Source organism: Entelurus aequoreus, linkage group LG22, assembly GCF_033978785.1.
Source record: "Entelurus aequoreus isolate RoL-2023_Sb linkage group LG22, RoL_Eaeq_v1.1, whole genome shotgun sequence".
NCBI classification, from domain to species: Eukaryota; Metazoa; Chordata; class Actinopteri; order Syngnathiformes; family Syngnathidae; genus Entelurus; species Entelurus aequoreus.
The window spans coordinates 43,723,673-43,739,046 of record NC_084752.1 but is presented as its reverse complement, the minus strand read 5'-3'; the positions used below and the strand labels follow the sequence as shown (position 1 = coordinate 43,739,046).

At 40.3% G+C, this 15,374-nt stretch overlaps 1 protein-coding gene across 1 annotated transcript in view; it reads left to right on the top strand.

The window, feature by feature from the left end:
• The window catches only part of lrba (LPS-responsive vesicle trafficking, beach and anchor containing), a 503,640-nt gene that overhangs the window by 67,816 nt on the left and 420,450 nt on the right, over nt 1–15,374 (top strand). The window contains exons 5-8 of the mRNA XM_062033425.1: nt 2,902–2,997; nt 3,086–3,207; nt 10,650–10,776; nt 13,593–13,712. Of these exons, the coding sequence (XP_061889409.1) occupies nt 2,902–2,997; nt 3,086–3,207; nt 10,650–10,776; nt 13,593–13,712 (465 nt within the window). The remainder of the gene's footprint in view (nt 1–2,901; nt 2,998–3,085; nt 3,208–10,649; nt 10,777–13,592; nt 13,713–15,374) is intronic.

The window sequence follows — 15,374 nt, the reverse complement described above, 5'->3', positions numbered from 1 at the left end:
TAGCTCCTAAACGTACAAACTATAACACTAACTAAGTGGTAAACTAAACAGCCAATGTGACTGACAGACTGACTAAATAATGGTCAGTTTAACTACCAGTCTTACGTGCTCAACTAACATGTCTGTCTACCTAAATCAGGGGTCGGCAACCCGCGGCTCCGGAGCCGCATGCGGCTCCTTGACCACTCTGATGCGGCTCAGCTACATGCATGCCGACCCCCTCGATTTTCCCAGGAGACTTATGGATGTCAGTGTCTCTCATAGACTACTCCCAGGAAAAAATATTCCTATTAGCACTTTAATTACTATATAAAGGACGTGCCCTGATTGCACTGCAGTAATTGTCCTCTATAGCATTTACTTACAGTGTGCCAGGCCAGCCACATGTTGCATGTTGTTATTACTTGCTCACACAGGAGACAGCAAAGCATACTTACTCATCAGCCACACAGCTTACACTGACGGTAGCCGTATCAAACAACTTCAACATTGTTACGTTACAAATATGCGCCACACTGTGAACCCACACCAAAAAAGAATGAAAAACACATTTCTGGAGAACATCCCACTGTAACACAACATAAACACAACACAACCATTACCCAGAATCCCATGCAGTCCTAACTCTTCCGGTCTACATTATACACCCCGCTACCACCAAATCCCCCCACACATCAACCCCCCCCCTCTTCGTGGTTGGTTGAGCGGAAGAGTTAGGGCTGCATGGGATTCTGGGTATTGGTACCGTCAGTGTAAGATGTGTGGCTGCTGAGTTAGTAGCCTTGCTGTCTCTTACGTGAGCAAGCTAAAGCTGCATTCCACTTGTGGCCGAGCAGGTACACTGATTGGGCAGACTGTAGAGGGCGCCAAATGCAGTGTCATCACACCCTGATATTCGGGAGTCTCCCGGGAAAAATGAGAGGGTTGGCAAGTGTGACGCAAGCGAAATTCATCCAAAACTCGCGGGCTGCACTAACATCAAATTCCCACATTAAAGTGCGTGCCGGTGCGTGTGTCTGAGACCCCTGGTTAACATAGCACAAAGCATGTAAGCTTTGTATGCGGTGTTTTTCATTTTAAATTTTAAAAACATTTTTGTGGCTCCCATTACTTTCTTTAATGTGTGAAACTTGCCAAAATGGCTCTTTGAGTGGTAAAGGTTGCCGACCCCTGACCTAAATCATTACAAACATCTACCAACCTATGCGCATAAAGTGTTGTTACCCAACAACCTAAACAACTACCAATTTCCTACAAACCTTGGTTATTAGATTACAGTACTAACACTACCTTCCCGACTGGAATCCAGGTCTGTTTGTGCCAACGTGATTTCTTTATCACAGTTGAATAGCACAGATTCATGACCTTTGTAATACCACCAACATGCTCCATCGCTGTGGTACTAGCATGCAGACAAACATATGAAAAGTTAAGGTTTTTTTCTCCTTTCTCTTATAATTAAATTATTTATCTAATTTGTGTGTTGTTGCATTTGAAATGATAGTAATGTTGATAATACAAGTAAATTGTATTATTCATAATTAATATTGTTATTACTATTAAGCAACTATCATTGTCAATACTGTTATTACTGTCTACTTCACTGGTGTCCTATTTGTATATATTGTTTTGCTGATGTAGTTCTGTTGTTGTTTTCTCTCTTTGTTTTCTTATTTTTTCTACTTTCTATCCCTTCCTGATCTGGAACACTTAATAAAGTTAAACACACATGATGCAACGAGAGAATTATCCCACACTTCTCTTTTGTCTAGTACAGGGGTCGGCAACCCAAAATGTTGAAAGAGCCATATTGGACCAAAAACACAAAAAAAGATCTGTCTGGAGCCGCAAAAAATGAAAAGCCTTATATAAGTGTTATAATGAACGCAACACATTATGGAAGTGTCTATATTAACCTACTATCGAAGGCTGATGCAAATCTTCGTTGACAGAAATGTTGTAGTTTAATTTTTATTCTACACATTTTTGCAACATTGGAAATCATTAGTAAAACAGAGGCTTCTCACAGGATGAGATAACTCCTGGAAATTACTGTCTTTTGTCTTCTAACGGAGTTATTACAATCTTTGCAAGCTGGGTAACGTTTGCTGTGGTCTGGAACAACATGGCACACAACCATCAGAAATGCAACCAATATTACATACAAATAATGTGTCATGAGACATGCAAATATAAATTAAATACACAGAGGACATAAGTAAAATGAATTAAATGAGCTCAAATATACCTACAAACGACGCATAATGATGCAATATGTACATACAGATAGCCTAAATAGCATTAGCTTGCAGTCATGGATTGACCAAATATGCCTGATAAGCACTCCACACAAGTCAATAACATCAACAAAGCTCACCTTTTGTGCATTGACGCACAGTATAAAACGCTTGGTGGACAGAATGAGACAAAGAAGGAGTGGCATAAAACACGTCTTTCTGTGGCAGCGTCGGAGAAAGTTGTACATGTAAACAAACTACGATGAGTTCAAGGATTGCTGAAATTAGTAGGACAAAACAGTGCTTGCCAAATACTCTCATCAGTGAAGCATGTTTAACATAAACATGGGATTTCTAACAATTAGGATGGTTTGTGTCATGTTTGTCCTCCTACAGAAAATATATGAAACCAAAAAAAAATATTTTTCTACACCTTTTCTATTTTCACACATCTCTGAAAGAGGTCCAGGGAGCCACGAGGGTGGCGCTAAAGAGCCGCGGGTTGCTGACCCCCGGTCTAGTAGATCTGTACAGCAGATACAGGCTTCAAGAGCAACAATATTATTATTATACAGAAGAGATTGGGAAAAAAAAATGACGCATGTCAGTCGCCTATACTTAAAATATGCTTGACAAGTTTGTTTTGTCACTTTTTGTCACTCAGCCTCGTCATGCAGTGAAGCTTCTGTCAGTGCTAAAGTACATGGCTCACAGGAATGGACCTGACTCCTTCTTCAGCTTCCCCGGGAAAAACGCTGCTGTAAATTCACCTTTTTAAAAATGACCAGAGCTGCAAACAAGACATTTCTGTTTACATCCCGGATGCTCTTTTATGGTCTTCCTAACAGGCCATAGCTCTTCCACCTATTGCAAGGTGGCCATACCAGAACGGCTTTACATTCCATACGTGGCTGCGCATGGACCCTCTCAACAACATCAATGTGGACAAAGACAAGCCTTACCTCTACTGGTTAGTAAAATATGACTAAAACATGTATTCTCTAAGTCATGTATACACTGACTGTTTGCACCTACAGATAATCTAATACAAGCTCGAGCCATTAAAAAAAGATACATTTTATGTTGAGAGTTGTGAGGTTCAATTATGATCATCCTTTCCATTATTGTGAGATTTACAGTGAAACCTCAATCTATGAACCTAAACGGTTGCTAAAAAGGGTTTGGAAGTCGAAAAGTTTGTATTGCTTCTATTCCGTCACGTGACTTCTTCCCGGACGTGAAAAACAGCGGTGGTCAACCAAGCCAAGATGGCTGCAAGCAGCACGCGATCTCTCAAAGTGCGCCAGGGGCCGAGATCTTCCTGCAAAAAGCAGATACGAGCAAAAAAATCTAACTAGAACCCGGTACTTTATCAAAAAAAGATTTGTCGAGTGATATCCAGGACTATTTGTCTGGTGGAGTTCCCAGACATTTCAAGTTATCTTGCGCTCCAGACATCATTCTCCATGACAAAACTGATAAACTTACAATTTCTTTTTGTGTGGCTGGGTCAAGGAAATTGGTATCAATACTCGCCCAGATAAATCATGCATCATTTTTGCTCGGGTAAGGTCGCATTTCATAATTTAAATTTGCGTCTTGCCAGGACGTGTTTATGTAAACAAACTACAGTACAGCGACTAGCACCCGGCAGCTGACACCCGTGACTGCATATCTATTTAACAAACCAACAATTACTCAATCAACATATTTGATTTTTGTCCTGTTGTCACATGTACTCTGACAGATTTGTGTATGAAATAAACAAGAGGGGAGACCTAGAACCTTTCCTGACAAAGTATCAATTAATCAGTCAATCAAAGTTTACTTACACTACCGTTCAAAAGTTTGGGGTCACCCAAACAATTTTATGGAATAGCCTTCATTTCTAAGAACAAGAATAGACTGTCGAGTTTCAGATGAAAGTTCTCTTTTTCTGGCCATTTTGAGCGTTTAATTGACCTCACAAATGTGATGCTCCAGAAACTCAATCTGTTCAAAGGAAGGTCAGTTTTGTAGCTTCTGTAACGAGCTAAAGTGTTTTCAGATGTGTGAACATGATTGCACAAGGGTTTTCTAATCATCAATTAGCCTTCTGAGCCAATGAGCAAACACATTGTACCATTAGAACACTGGAGTGATAGTTGCTGGAAATGGGCCTCTATACACCTATGTAGATATTGCACCAAAAACCAGACATTTGCAGCTAGAATAGTCATTTACCACATTAGCAATGTATAGAGTGTATTTCTTTAAAGTTAAGACTAGTTTAAAGTTATCTTCATTGAAAAGTACAGTGCTTTTCCTTCAAAAATAAGGACATTTCAATGTGACCCCAAACTTTTGAACGGAGTGTATATAGCCCTTAATCACAAATGTCTCAAAGGGCTGCACGAGCCACAACGACATCCTCGGCTCAGATCCCACCTCAGGGCAAGAAAAAAAAAAGAAACATTTTAATTAACAATGTGAGCGTCGAGTCCATAGTGAGGCCGGCAGTGGATTCTCTTCTATGTAGACAAGTAGCTAGCACATCCTCCGTGGAAACTGATCCGTGGCCACCTGATAACCTCTCCACGCAGGAGAGGGGGCAGAGCAGAAAACAAAAGAGACGGCGGATCAACTGGTCTATAAAGGGGTCTTTTTAAAGACTAAGGTGTATAAATGAGTTTTAAGATGCGACTTAAATGCTTCTACTGAGGTAGAATCTCTAACTGTTACCGAATAGAAAACACTCTAAAGTCTGCAGACTTTTTTTGGGCTATGGGAGTCACTAGTAAGCCGGAGTTCTTAGAACACAGATTTCTGACTGGGACATATGGTACAATACAATCAGCAAGATAGGATGGAGCTAGACCCTTTAGTATTTTTTACGTAAGTAGTAAAACCTTAAAGGCCTACTGAAAGCCACTACTAGCGACCACGCAGTCTGATAGTTTATATATCAATGATGAAATCTTAACATTGCAACACATGCCAATACGGCCGGGTTAACTTATAAAGTGCAATTTTAAATTTCCCGCCACACTTCCGGTTAAAAACGTTGTATTATGCTGACGTATGCGTGTGACATCACGAGGGCAAGGGAAGTATCCGGAGCCCGTAGAAAAGGCTCTGTTTTCATTTCATAATTCCACAGTATTCTGGACATCTGTGTTGGTGAATCTTTTGCAATTTGTTTAATGAACAATGGAGGCTGCAAAGATGAACGTTGTAGGTGGGATCAGTGTATTAGCGGCTGGCTGTAGCAACACAACAAGGACTACTTACCCTGATAGCAGACGCCTAGCCGATGCTAGCCGCCGAACCCACGGATGAAGTCCTTCGTCGCGCCGTCGATCGCTGGAACGCAGGTGAGCACGGCTGTTGAGGAGCAGATGAGGGCTGGCTGGCGTAGGTGGAGCGCTAATGTTTTTATCATAGCTCTGTGAGGTCCGGTTGCTAAGTTGCTAAGTTAGCCTTAGCGTCGTTAGCAACAGCGTTGTTAAGCTTTACCAGGCTGAGAATTATTAACCGTGTAGTTACATGTACATGGTTTAATAGTATTGTTGATCTTCTGTCTATCCTTCCAGTCCGGGATTTATGTATTTTGTTTCTATCTGCATTTGAGAACGATGCTATCACGTTAGCTCAGTAGCTAAGTGTGTCACCGATGTATTGTCGTGGAGATAAAAGTCACTGTGAATGTCCATTTCGCGTGCTCGACTCTCATTTTCAAGAGGATATAGTATCCAAGGTGGTTTAAAATACAAATCATGATCCACAATAGAAAAAGGAGAGAGTGTGGAATCCAATGAGCCAGCTTGTACCTAAGTTACGGTCAGAGCGAAAAAAGATACATCCTGCACTGCCTCTAGTTCTTCACTCTAACGTTCCTCATCCACAAATCTTTCATCCTCGCTCAAATTAATGGGGTAATCGTCGCTTTGTCGCTCCGAATCTCTCTCGCTCCATTGTAAACAAAGGAAAATTGTGAGGAATACTAGCTCCTGTGACGTCACGCTACTTCCGGTACAGGCGAGGCTTTTTTATCAGCGAGCAAAATTTGCAAACTTTATCGTCAATTTTCTCTACTAAATCCTTTCAGCAAAAATATGGCAATATCGCGAAATGATCAAGTATGACACATAGAATGGATCTGCTATCCCCGTTTGAATAAAAAAAAATCATTTCAGTAGGCCTTTAAATGCTTCTACTGAGATAGAATCTCTAACTGTTACCGGGAGGGCATTCCAGAGTACTGGAATAGAAATAGAATAGAAAACACTCTAAAGTCTGCAGACTTTTTTTGGGCTATGGGAGTCACTAGTAAGCCGGAGTTCTTAGAACGCAGATTTCTGACCGGGACATATGGTACAATACAATCAGCAAGATAGGATGGAGCTAGACCCTTTAGTATTTTTTACGTAAGTAGTAAAACCTTAAAGTCGCATCAAACTTTCTCATTCTTGTCAAAAGTCTAGCAGCCGCATTTTGTACTAACGGTAATCTTTTAATGCTAGACATAGGGAGACCCAAAAATGATACGTTACAGTAATCGAGATGAGACGTAACGAACGCACGAATCATGAACTCAGCGTCGGTGGTGGGCAAAATGGGACGAATTTCAGCGCTTTTACGGAGATGAAAGGAGGCTGTTTTAGTAACACTCTTAATGTGTGACTCAAACAAGAGAGTTGGGTTGAAGATACAAGAATCTGTTAGAATTTTAAATACCAACAATATCAAGATAATACTTACTGGAATAAAGTATATTACAAATATGTCAAACAAACGTTAAACCAAGTGGTCACCGCAAACTTGAGCGTTCTTTGACTCCGCTCCCTCCCACTACAGTGGATGGCACTTTTCTCGTCGTCTTTCGTAAAATCTAGCTCTTTTCCACCTTTGTTGATTACCTCTCGAGGTACTCCGACGAATCCTTTTCACGAATTGAATGGTTCGTACAGCTGAAAACAAGGCAAGCATAGGGCATTTTTTCTTCGAGGAAGGCTAAATGGCGTCAAGTACCAATTGAGAACAGCTGCTAGCATGACCGCCACTCACATTTAACGAGCAGGACAAGAGGTAATGGACATGACGTCAGGTAAATCCAAGCAATAGTGAAACACATTTCTCCAAAAGGAACAATGTAAATGTGAATAATGGGTTGCAGCCTCGAACACAATATAAAGTGATATACAGTACTGTATATCAAACAAACATAACAAGTGGCAGGTTCAAACACTGATGACATCTATTAAACAGACAAGAAGCAAGGAATTAAACAGAGACAGAATTCAATTTAGCTCATTGAGGAGAAACATCTGGGCTGTACTCTTTGTGCAGTCTTCCACCACGCTCTGACGAAAGGTCGCACGTCTCCTCTTTTATTTGGGCTTTCCCTGATTACATGGCAACAGCTGTTTCTAAGGGAAGGGGGGTCGTAAACAGCCGTCGCCTTTGGTTAAAAAACAGTTCAAAGAAAAGGTGCCTGGAGGGGTTCAGGTCCTGCTTCCTCTCCGCTTTGTAGATCTCGGGTCAAGACAAAATCTTCCTGTGGGTTACAATAGATCAAAGAAACTGACACATTCATGTCGCTTCCCATCCTACATAGTGGAGTTTAACAAGCCTTTTGATTGGTAAGATCAAAGACAGCTTTTGTCTGCTCGCCGGGAACTCATTGAAGCACAACGTTCTGTGATAACTTAGATACAATTATTCTGACAACAAAGGTCAACTTTCTGTTTAATAAAAAGCCAAAACGACAACAACAAGCTGCTGTCCTCTGTATGTGGTGCTCTGCCAACATGCGCACATATACACTAGCGTTCAAAAGTTTGGGGTCACATTGAAATGTCCTTATTTTTGAAGGAAAAGCACTGTACTTTTCAATGAAGATAACTTTAAACTAGTCTTAACTTTAAAGAAATACACTCTATACATTGCTAATGTGGTAAATGACTATTCTAGCTGCAAATGTCTGGTTTTTGGTGCAATATCTACATAGGTGTATAGAGGCCCATTTCCAGCAACTATCACTCCAGTGTTCTAATGGTACAATGTGTTTGCTCATTGGCTCAGAAGGCTAATTGATGATTAGAAAACCCTTGTGCAATCATGTTCACACATCTGAAAACAGTTTAGCTCGTTACAGAAGCTACAAAACTGACCTTCCTTTGAGCAGATTGAGTTTCTGGAGCATCACATTTGTGGGGTCAATTAAACGCTCCAAATGGCCAGGAAAAGAGAACTTTCATCTGAAACTCGGCAGTCTATTCTTGTTCTTAGAAATGAAGGCTATTCCACAAAATTGTTTGGGTGACCCCAAACTTTTGAACGGTAGTGTACCTTTGGTGCCCACACATACGATCAGCAATCACAAATATCCTTAACTTCAACAACTACATTGCTACAATAATACACATTTAAACAATTACAATCCACTTACACTAACATCGGCAAGGGAGGCGCTAAAGAGAAAGGCGCAGACAGAGGGGGAGATCGTATGGGCCGGGGGGAGGGGCCGTGTGTGTGTGTGCTCATGGAAGAGGCAACGCTGAACAAGAGGGAGTCTTCTACTCTGCTGCGAAATAAGTCTGCTTTGGCATATTTTTCCACAAGTCAGTTCTCATCACAATTAAAACTTGCTGCTTTGGTGGTTCTTCTCATATTGCAACGGCACTGATGTACTCCTCGCAAATAGTCTTTTTTATTTTATTTTTAACTCGACTGAGAATCCCTCTTTCTTTCCACGCTGGTGTGTTGTCTTTTTAAGAGTTATATTGACTGACCAAAAAGGACAAACCTTGTCAGAAGGCGAAAAAAAGCACAGAAAAGGCGCACATGCTGAAGCGCCGAGTACTGACGAGCAGCGAGGGACATGGAGGGCTCCGCAATATGACTGCAGGTGGATCACTGAATGAATGAAGCGTTCGTACACAGAGACGTAGTTGGCACAAAGAGGCATATTTGGCTTCATCGAAAAGTTCATAAATCGAGAAGTTCACAAATAGAGGAGTTGGTAAATTGAGGTTCCACTGTATTGAACTTTAAAGGCCTACTGAAATGATTTTTTTTAATTTAAACGGGAATAGCAGATCCATTCTATGTGTCATACTTGATCATTTCGCGATATTGCCATATTTTTGCTGAAAGGATTTAGTAGAGAAAATCGACGATAAAGTTCGCAACTTTTGCTCACTGATAAAAAAAAAGCCTTGCCTGTACCGGAAGTAGCGTGACGTCACAGGAGCTAGTATTCCTCACAATTCCCCGTTGTTTACAATGGAGCGAGAGAGATTCGGACCGAGAAAGTGACGATTACCCCATTAATTTGAGCGAGGATGAAAGATTCGTAGATGAGGAACGTTACAGTGAAGGACTTGAGAGGCAGTGATGGACGTATCTTTTTTCGCTCTGACCGTAACTTAGGTACAAGCTGGCTCATTGGATTCCACACTCTCCTTTTTCTATTGTAGATCACAGATTTGTATTTTAAACCACCTCGGATACTATATCCTCTTGAAAATGAGAGTCGAGAACGCGAAATGGACATTCAGTGCCTTTTATCTCCACGACAATACATCGGCGAAATGCTTTAGCTACGAGCTAACGTGATAGCATCTTGCTTTAACTGCATATAGAAACAAAAGAAATAAACCCCTGACTGGAAGTATAGATAGAAAATCAACAATACTATTAAACCGTGGACATGTAAATACACGGTTAATGCTTTCCAGGCTGGCGAAGGTTAACAATGCTGTGCTAACGACGCCATTGAAGCTAACTTAGCAACCGGACTGCACAGAGCTATGCTAAAAACATTAGCTCTCCACCTACGCCAGCCAGCCCTCATTTGCTCATCAACACCCGTGCTCACCTGCGTTCCAGCGATCGGCAGAAGGACGAAGGACTTCACCCAATGCGTTTGGCGGCCCGGAGACGTAGGAAGTCAAGGTGAAGTCGGCGGCTAGCGTGGCTAGCGCGGCTAGCGCTCCAACAAAGTCCTCCTGGTTGTGTTGCTGTAGTCCGTTGCTAATACACTGATCCCACCTACAACTGTCTTCTTTGCAGCCTTCATTGTTCATTAAAAAAATTGCAAAAGATGTCCAGAATACTGTGGAATTATGAAATGAAAACAGAGCTTTTTGTATAGGATTCTACGGGGTACCATAACTTCCGTTACTCGGACTTCATCACGCGCATATGTCATCATACCGCGATGTTTCAGCCGGATATTTCCCGGGAATTTTAAAATGTCACTTTATAAGTATTGGCATGTGTTGCAATGTTAAGATTTCATCATTGATATATAAACTATCAGACTGCGTGGTCGCTAGTAGTGGCTTTCAGTAGGCCTTTAAAAGCCATGCAACCTTTGACTGTCATTTCCAACGACAGCATCCTTACACCTTTGTTTCCGTCTTGCAGTTTCCGCACCAGTAAAGGCCTCGGCTACTCGGCACACTTCGTGGGCGGCTGCTTGATCGTGACCTCGTTAAAGTCCAAGGGGAAAGGATTCCAGCACTGTGTGAAGTTTGACTTCAAGCCGCAGAAGGTAAGAGTGGAAAAGCAAAACAACGGTCTGCAGGTCATTAAATATTTGCTGAGTCTGGGGCTGTTTCATGGCATTTTGGATGCTTGTTTACTCCGCAATGACCAGTAAAACTTTTCACAAAATAAAGGTCAGTCGTTTGTAGTCCTTAAGTGACATCGCCAACTACTGTCCTTGCATCAATATTACATGATTAGTATATTGTTGTACTTTTGGTAATATAGAAGATCCCCGCCTGTTCAGGGATTCCTTACTCTGCTTTATACTAGTATAGTAATTGACCTAGTGTTGTCGGTAAATTAGTTTCTACGGTAACTTGAAGGGGCTGTTTACAACTTAGTCAAAATTATATTTAAAAAAACAAAAAAAATAAACTGTGTGTGTACATACATATATTTATATGTACACACATATATGTATGTGTATATGTATATATGCATGTGTATGTATACTGTGTGTGTGTGTGTGTGTATATATATATATATATATGTATGTATGTATATATATATGTATGTATGTATGTATGTATGTATGTATGTATGTGTATATATATATATATATATATATATATATATATATATATATATATATATATATATATGTGTGTATATATATATATATATATGTGTGTATATATATATATATGTGTGTGTATATGTGTGTATATGTATATATGTGTGTGTATATATTAGGGATGTCCGATAATGGCTTTTTGCCGATATTCCGATATTGTCCAACTCTTTAATTACCGATACCGATATCAACCGATACCGATATCAACCGATATATGCAGTCGTGGAATTAACACATTATTATGCCTAATTTGGACAACCATGTATGGTGAAGATAAGGTACTTTTTAAAAATAATAATAAAATAAGATAACTAAATTAAAAACATTTTCTTGAATAAAAAAGAAAGTAAAACAATATAAAAACAATTACATAGAATCTAGTAATTAATGAAAATGAGTAAAATTAACTGTTAAAGGTTAGTACTATTAGTGGACCAGCAGCATGCACAATCATGTGTGCTTACGGACTGTATCCCTTGCAGACTGTATTGATATATATTGATATATAACAGACCTGGGCATTGTGCGGCCCGCGGGCCGCATCCGGCCCTTTGTACGTCCCTGTCCGGCCCGCGTGAGGCCAATTATAAATTACAAAATAAATTTTAAAAAGCATCTATTTCGAGTGTGCAATACAACGGTGCTGCTTTTGTTTTGAAAAGCGTTATTTGTATTACTTCCGTGTGGACGTATGCTCGTGCGCGCAGCGGCAATCTCAAATTACAAAATAAATTTAAAAAAACATCTTTGTCGTGCGTGCAATACAACTGTGCTGCTTTTATTTTGAAAAGTGTTATATGTGCGTATGTCCTGTGAGGGAAGGCGCACAAGAGAAAAGTTGATGACGAATGGCGTGTTTTCAACAAGACAAGTAAAGGTAAAGCTGTGTGCTTATTTGTGGTACACACGTTGCTGTGTTTAAAGAATATAGTGTAACGACCTGCTGAAGTAGATGTTGTCTTCTTGAGTTGCGTAAATGAGGAGTGAGGAGACGTGCGTGTGGAAGGAACTAGATAAGTTGAGCTGTGTTAGTATAGCTTGCTCAATAAAAGTTTAAAAAGAGCGTCAGACTTGATGTGCACTTCTTCTGGACGCTACAATTGGTGGCAGAAGTAAAACTTTGCGCATACTGCACTGCTTGTGTGCTACGTCATCGGGAGGTACGTGCCACGTGAGGAGCTCGCCGCAAAGAGAGAGAGAGAGAGAGAGAGAGCGTTTACAGGTGCAGCCACGCTGCTTGCCACGGGGGGAATTCCGCCCTCAATGAAGACTCCCAGGTTTGATGGCAAGGCGAACTGGGAGGCATTTCATCCCACTTCTGACATCAATTGTAGCGTCCAGAAGAAGTGCACACCAAGTCTGATGCACTTTTTAAACTTTTATTGAGCATGCTATACTAACACAGCTCAACTTATCTCGTTCTTTCCAAAAGGAAAACCAATCCTCGCTCCTCATTTCCGCAACAGCAACGCTTCCTCCTTCTTCGCCAATCACCTTACAGGCGTGCTACGTTCACAACGTTTTCTTATCTGGTTAAATAAAGGTTTTACAACAAAGAGGATGCAGGATAAAGTGACAGAAATTGAAATTTTTGTATTGTAATGTACATCAGGAAGTGTTGTGTAAGAAAGTGTTAAAAATAAAACCATCAAAAGCCATCTGCTTTTGTATAAAGATAAGTTAGGTTAAATGAAAATATTATTATTATCTATCTTACGGTATATCAAAAATAATTTGAGCAAAATTTAATTGAAATATTGTCAGTGTGGCCCTCCAGCAGTGCTCGGGTTGCTCATGCGGCCCCCGGTAAAAATTAATTGCCCACCCCTGATATATAATGTAGGAACCAGAATATTGATAACAGAAAGAAATGGGGGGGAGGGAGTTTTTTTGGGTTGGTGCACTAATTGTAAGTGTATCTTGTGTTTTTTATGTTGATTTAATAAAAAAAACAAAAAACAAAACAAAAAAACCCGATACAGATAATAAAAAAAACGATACCGATAATTTCTGATATTACATTTTAACGCATTTATCGGCCGATAATATCGGCAGGCCGATATTATCGGACATCCCTAGTATATATATATATATATGTATATATATATGTGTATATGTATATATATATATGTGTATGTGTATATATATATATATTGTGTGTGTGTGTGTGTATGTATGTACCATTTTTCACAGAAGTAACAAAGCGGATGTGTGATGAGTTATGGTGCTTTCTCCTGTCTTTTTAGTGGTACATGGTGACCCTGGTGCACGTCTACAACCGCTGGAAAAACAGTGAAATTAGCTGCTACGTCAACGGAGAGCTGGCCTCCTTCGGGGAGATCGCCTGGTTCGTCAACACCAGCGACGTAAGTCAAAAAGCTATTGGCGACGTAAAAGCAGGAGAGTGGTTACAGAGTTGCAAACAGTTTGTTACACTACTATCAACCACTTTCAATCTGTTATTCCAAAGCAAGTAACTGCCGGTATCTGTAATCAGCGATAGGTTAAAAAACATTGGCATGAACAGTTGTGGCTGTAGGAAACCTCTTAATGTGGTTTTGTTTAGTACTGTAATTCTTACTGTACAGTAACTGCATATGAAGTAACTTTAGTGGTCGCCATCCAGCGTCTTTTTTTGTACCTTTTTTAAATTGTTGCTACTCAGTCATTTGTGTGCATTCAATGAATGTGTTACATTTGCCTTAATGTCCAGTCACTGGACTCTCACACTATTATGTTAGATCCACTATGGACTGGACTCTCACTATTATGTTAGATCCACTATGGACTGGACTCTCACACTATTATGTTAGATCCACTATGGACTGGACTCTCACACTATTATGTTAGATCCACTATGGACTGGACTCTCACTATTATGTTAGATCCACTATGGACTGGACTCTCACACTATTATGTTAGATCCACTATGGACTGGACTCTCACACTATTATGTTAGATCCACTATGGACTGGACTCTCACACTATTATGTTAGATCCACTATGGACTGGACTCTCACACTATTATGTTAGATCCACTATGGACTGGACTCTCACACTATTATGTTAGATCCACTATGGACTGGACTCTCACACTATTATGTTAGATCCACTATGGACTGGACTCTCACTATTATGTTAGATCCACTATGGACTGGACTCTCACACTATTATGTTAGATCCACTATGGACTGGACTCTCACTATTATGTTAGATCCACTATGGACTGGACTCTCACACTATTATGTTAGATCCACTATGGACTGGACTCACACTATTATGTTAGATCCACTATGGACTGGACTCTCACACTATTATGTTAGATCCACTATGGACTGGACTCTCACTATTATGTTAGATCCACTATGGACTGTACTCTCACTATTATGTTAGATCCACTATGGACTGGACTCTCACACTATTATGTTAGATCCACTATGGACTGGACTCTCACACTATTATGTTAGATCCACTATGGACTGGACTCTCACTATTATGTTAGATCCACTATGGACTGGACTCTCACACTATTATGTTAGATCCACTATGTACTGGACTCTCACTATTATGTTAGATCCACTATGAACTGGACTCTCACTATTATGTTAGATCCACTATGGACTGGACTCTCACTATTATGTTAGATCCACTATGGACTGGACTCTCACTATTTTGTTAGATCTACTATGGACTGGACTCTCACTATTATGTTAGATCCACTATGGACTGGACTCTCACTATTATGTTAGATCCACTATGGACTGGACTCTCACACTATTATGTTAGATCCACTATGGACTGGACTCTCACTATTATGTTAGATCCACTATGGACTGGACTCTCACACTATTATGTTAGATCCACTATGGACTGGACTCTCACACTATTATGTTAGATCCACTATGGACTGGACTGTCACACTATTATGTTAGATCCACTATGGACTGGACTCTCACACTATTATGTTAGATCCACTATGGACTGGACTCTCACACTATTATGTTAGATCCACTATGGACTGGACTCTC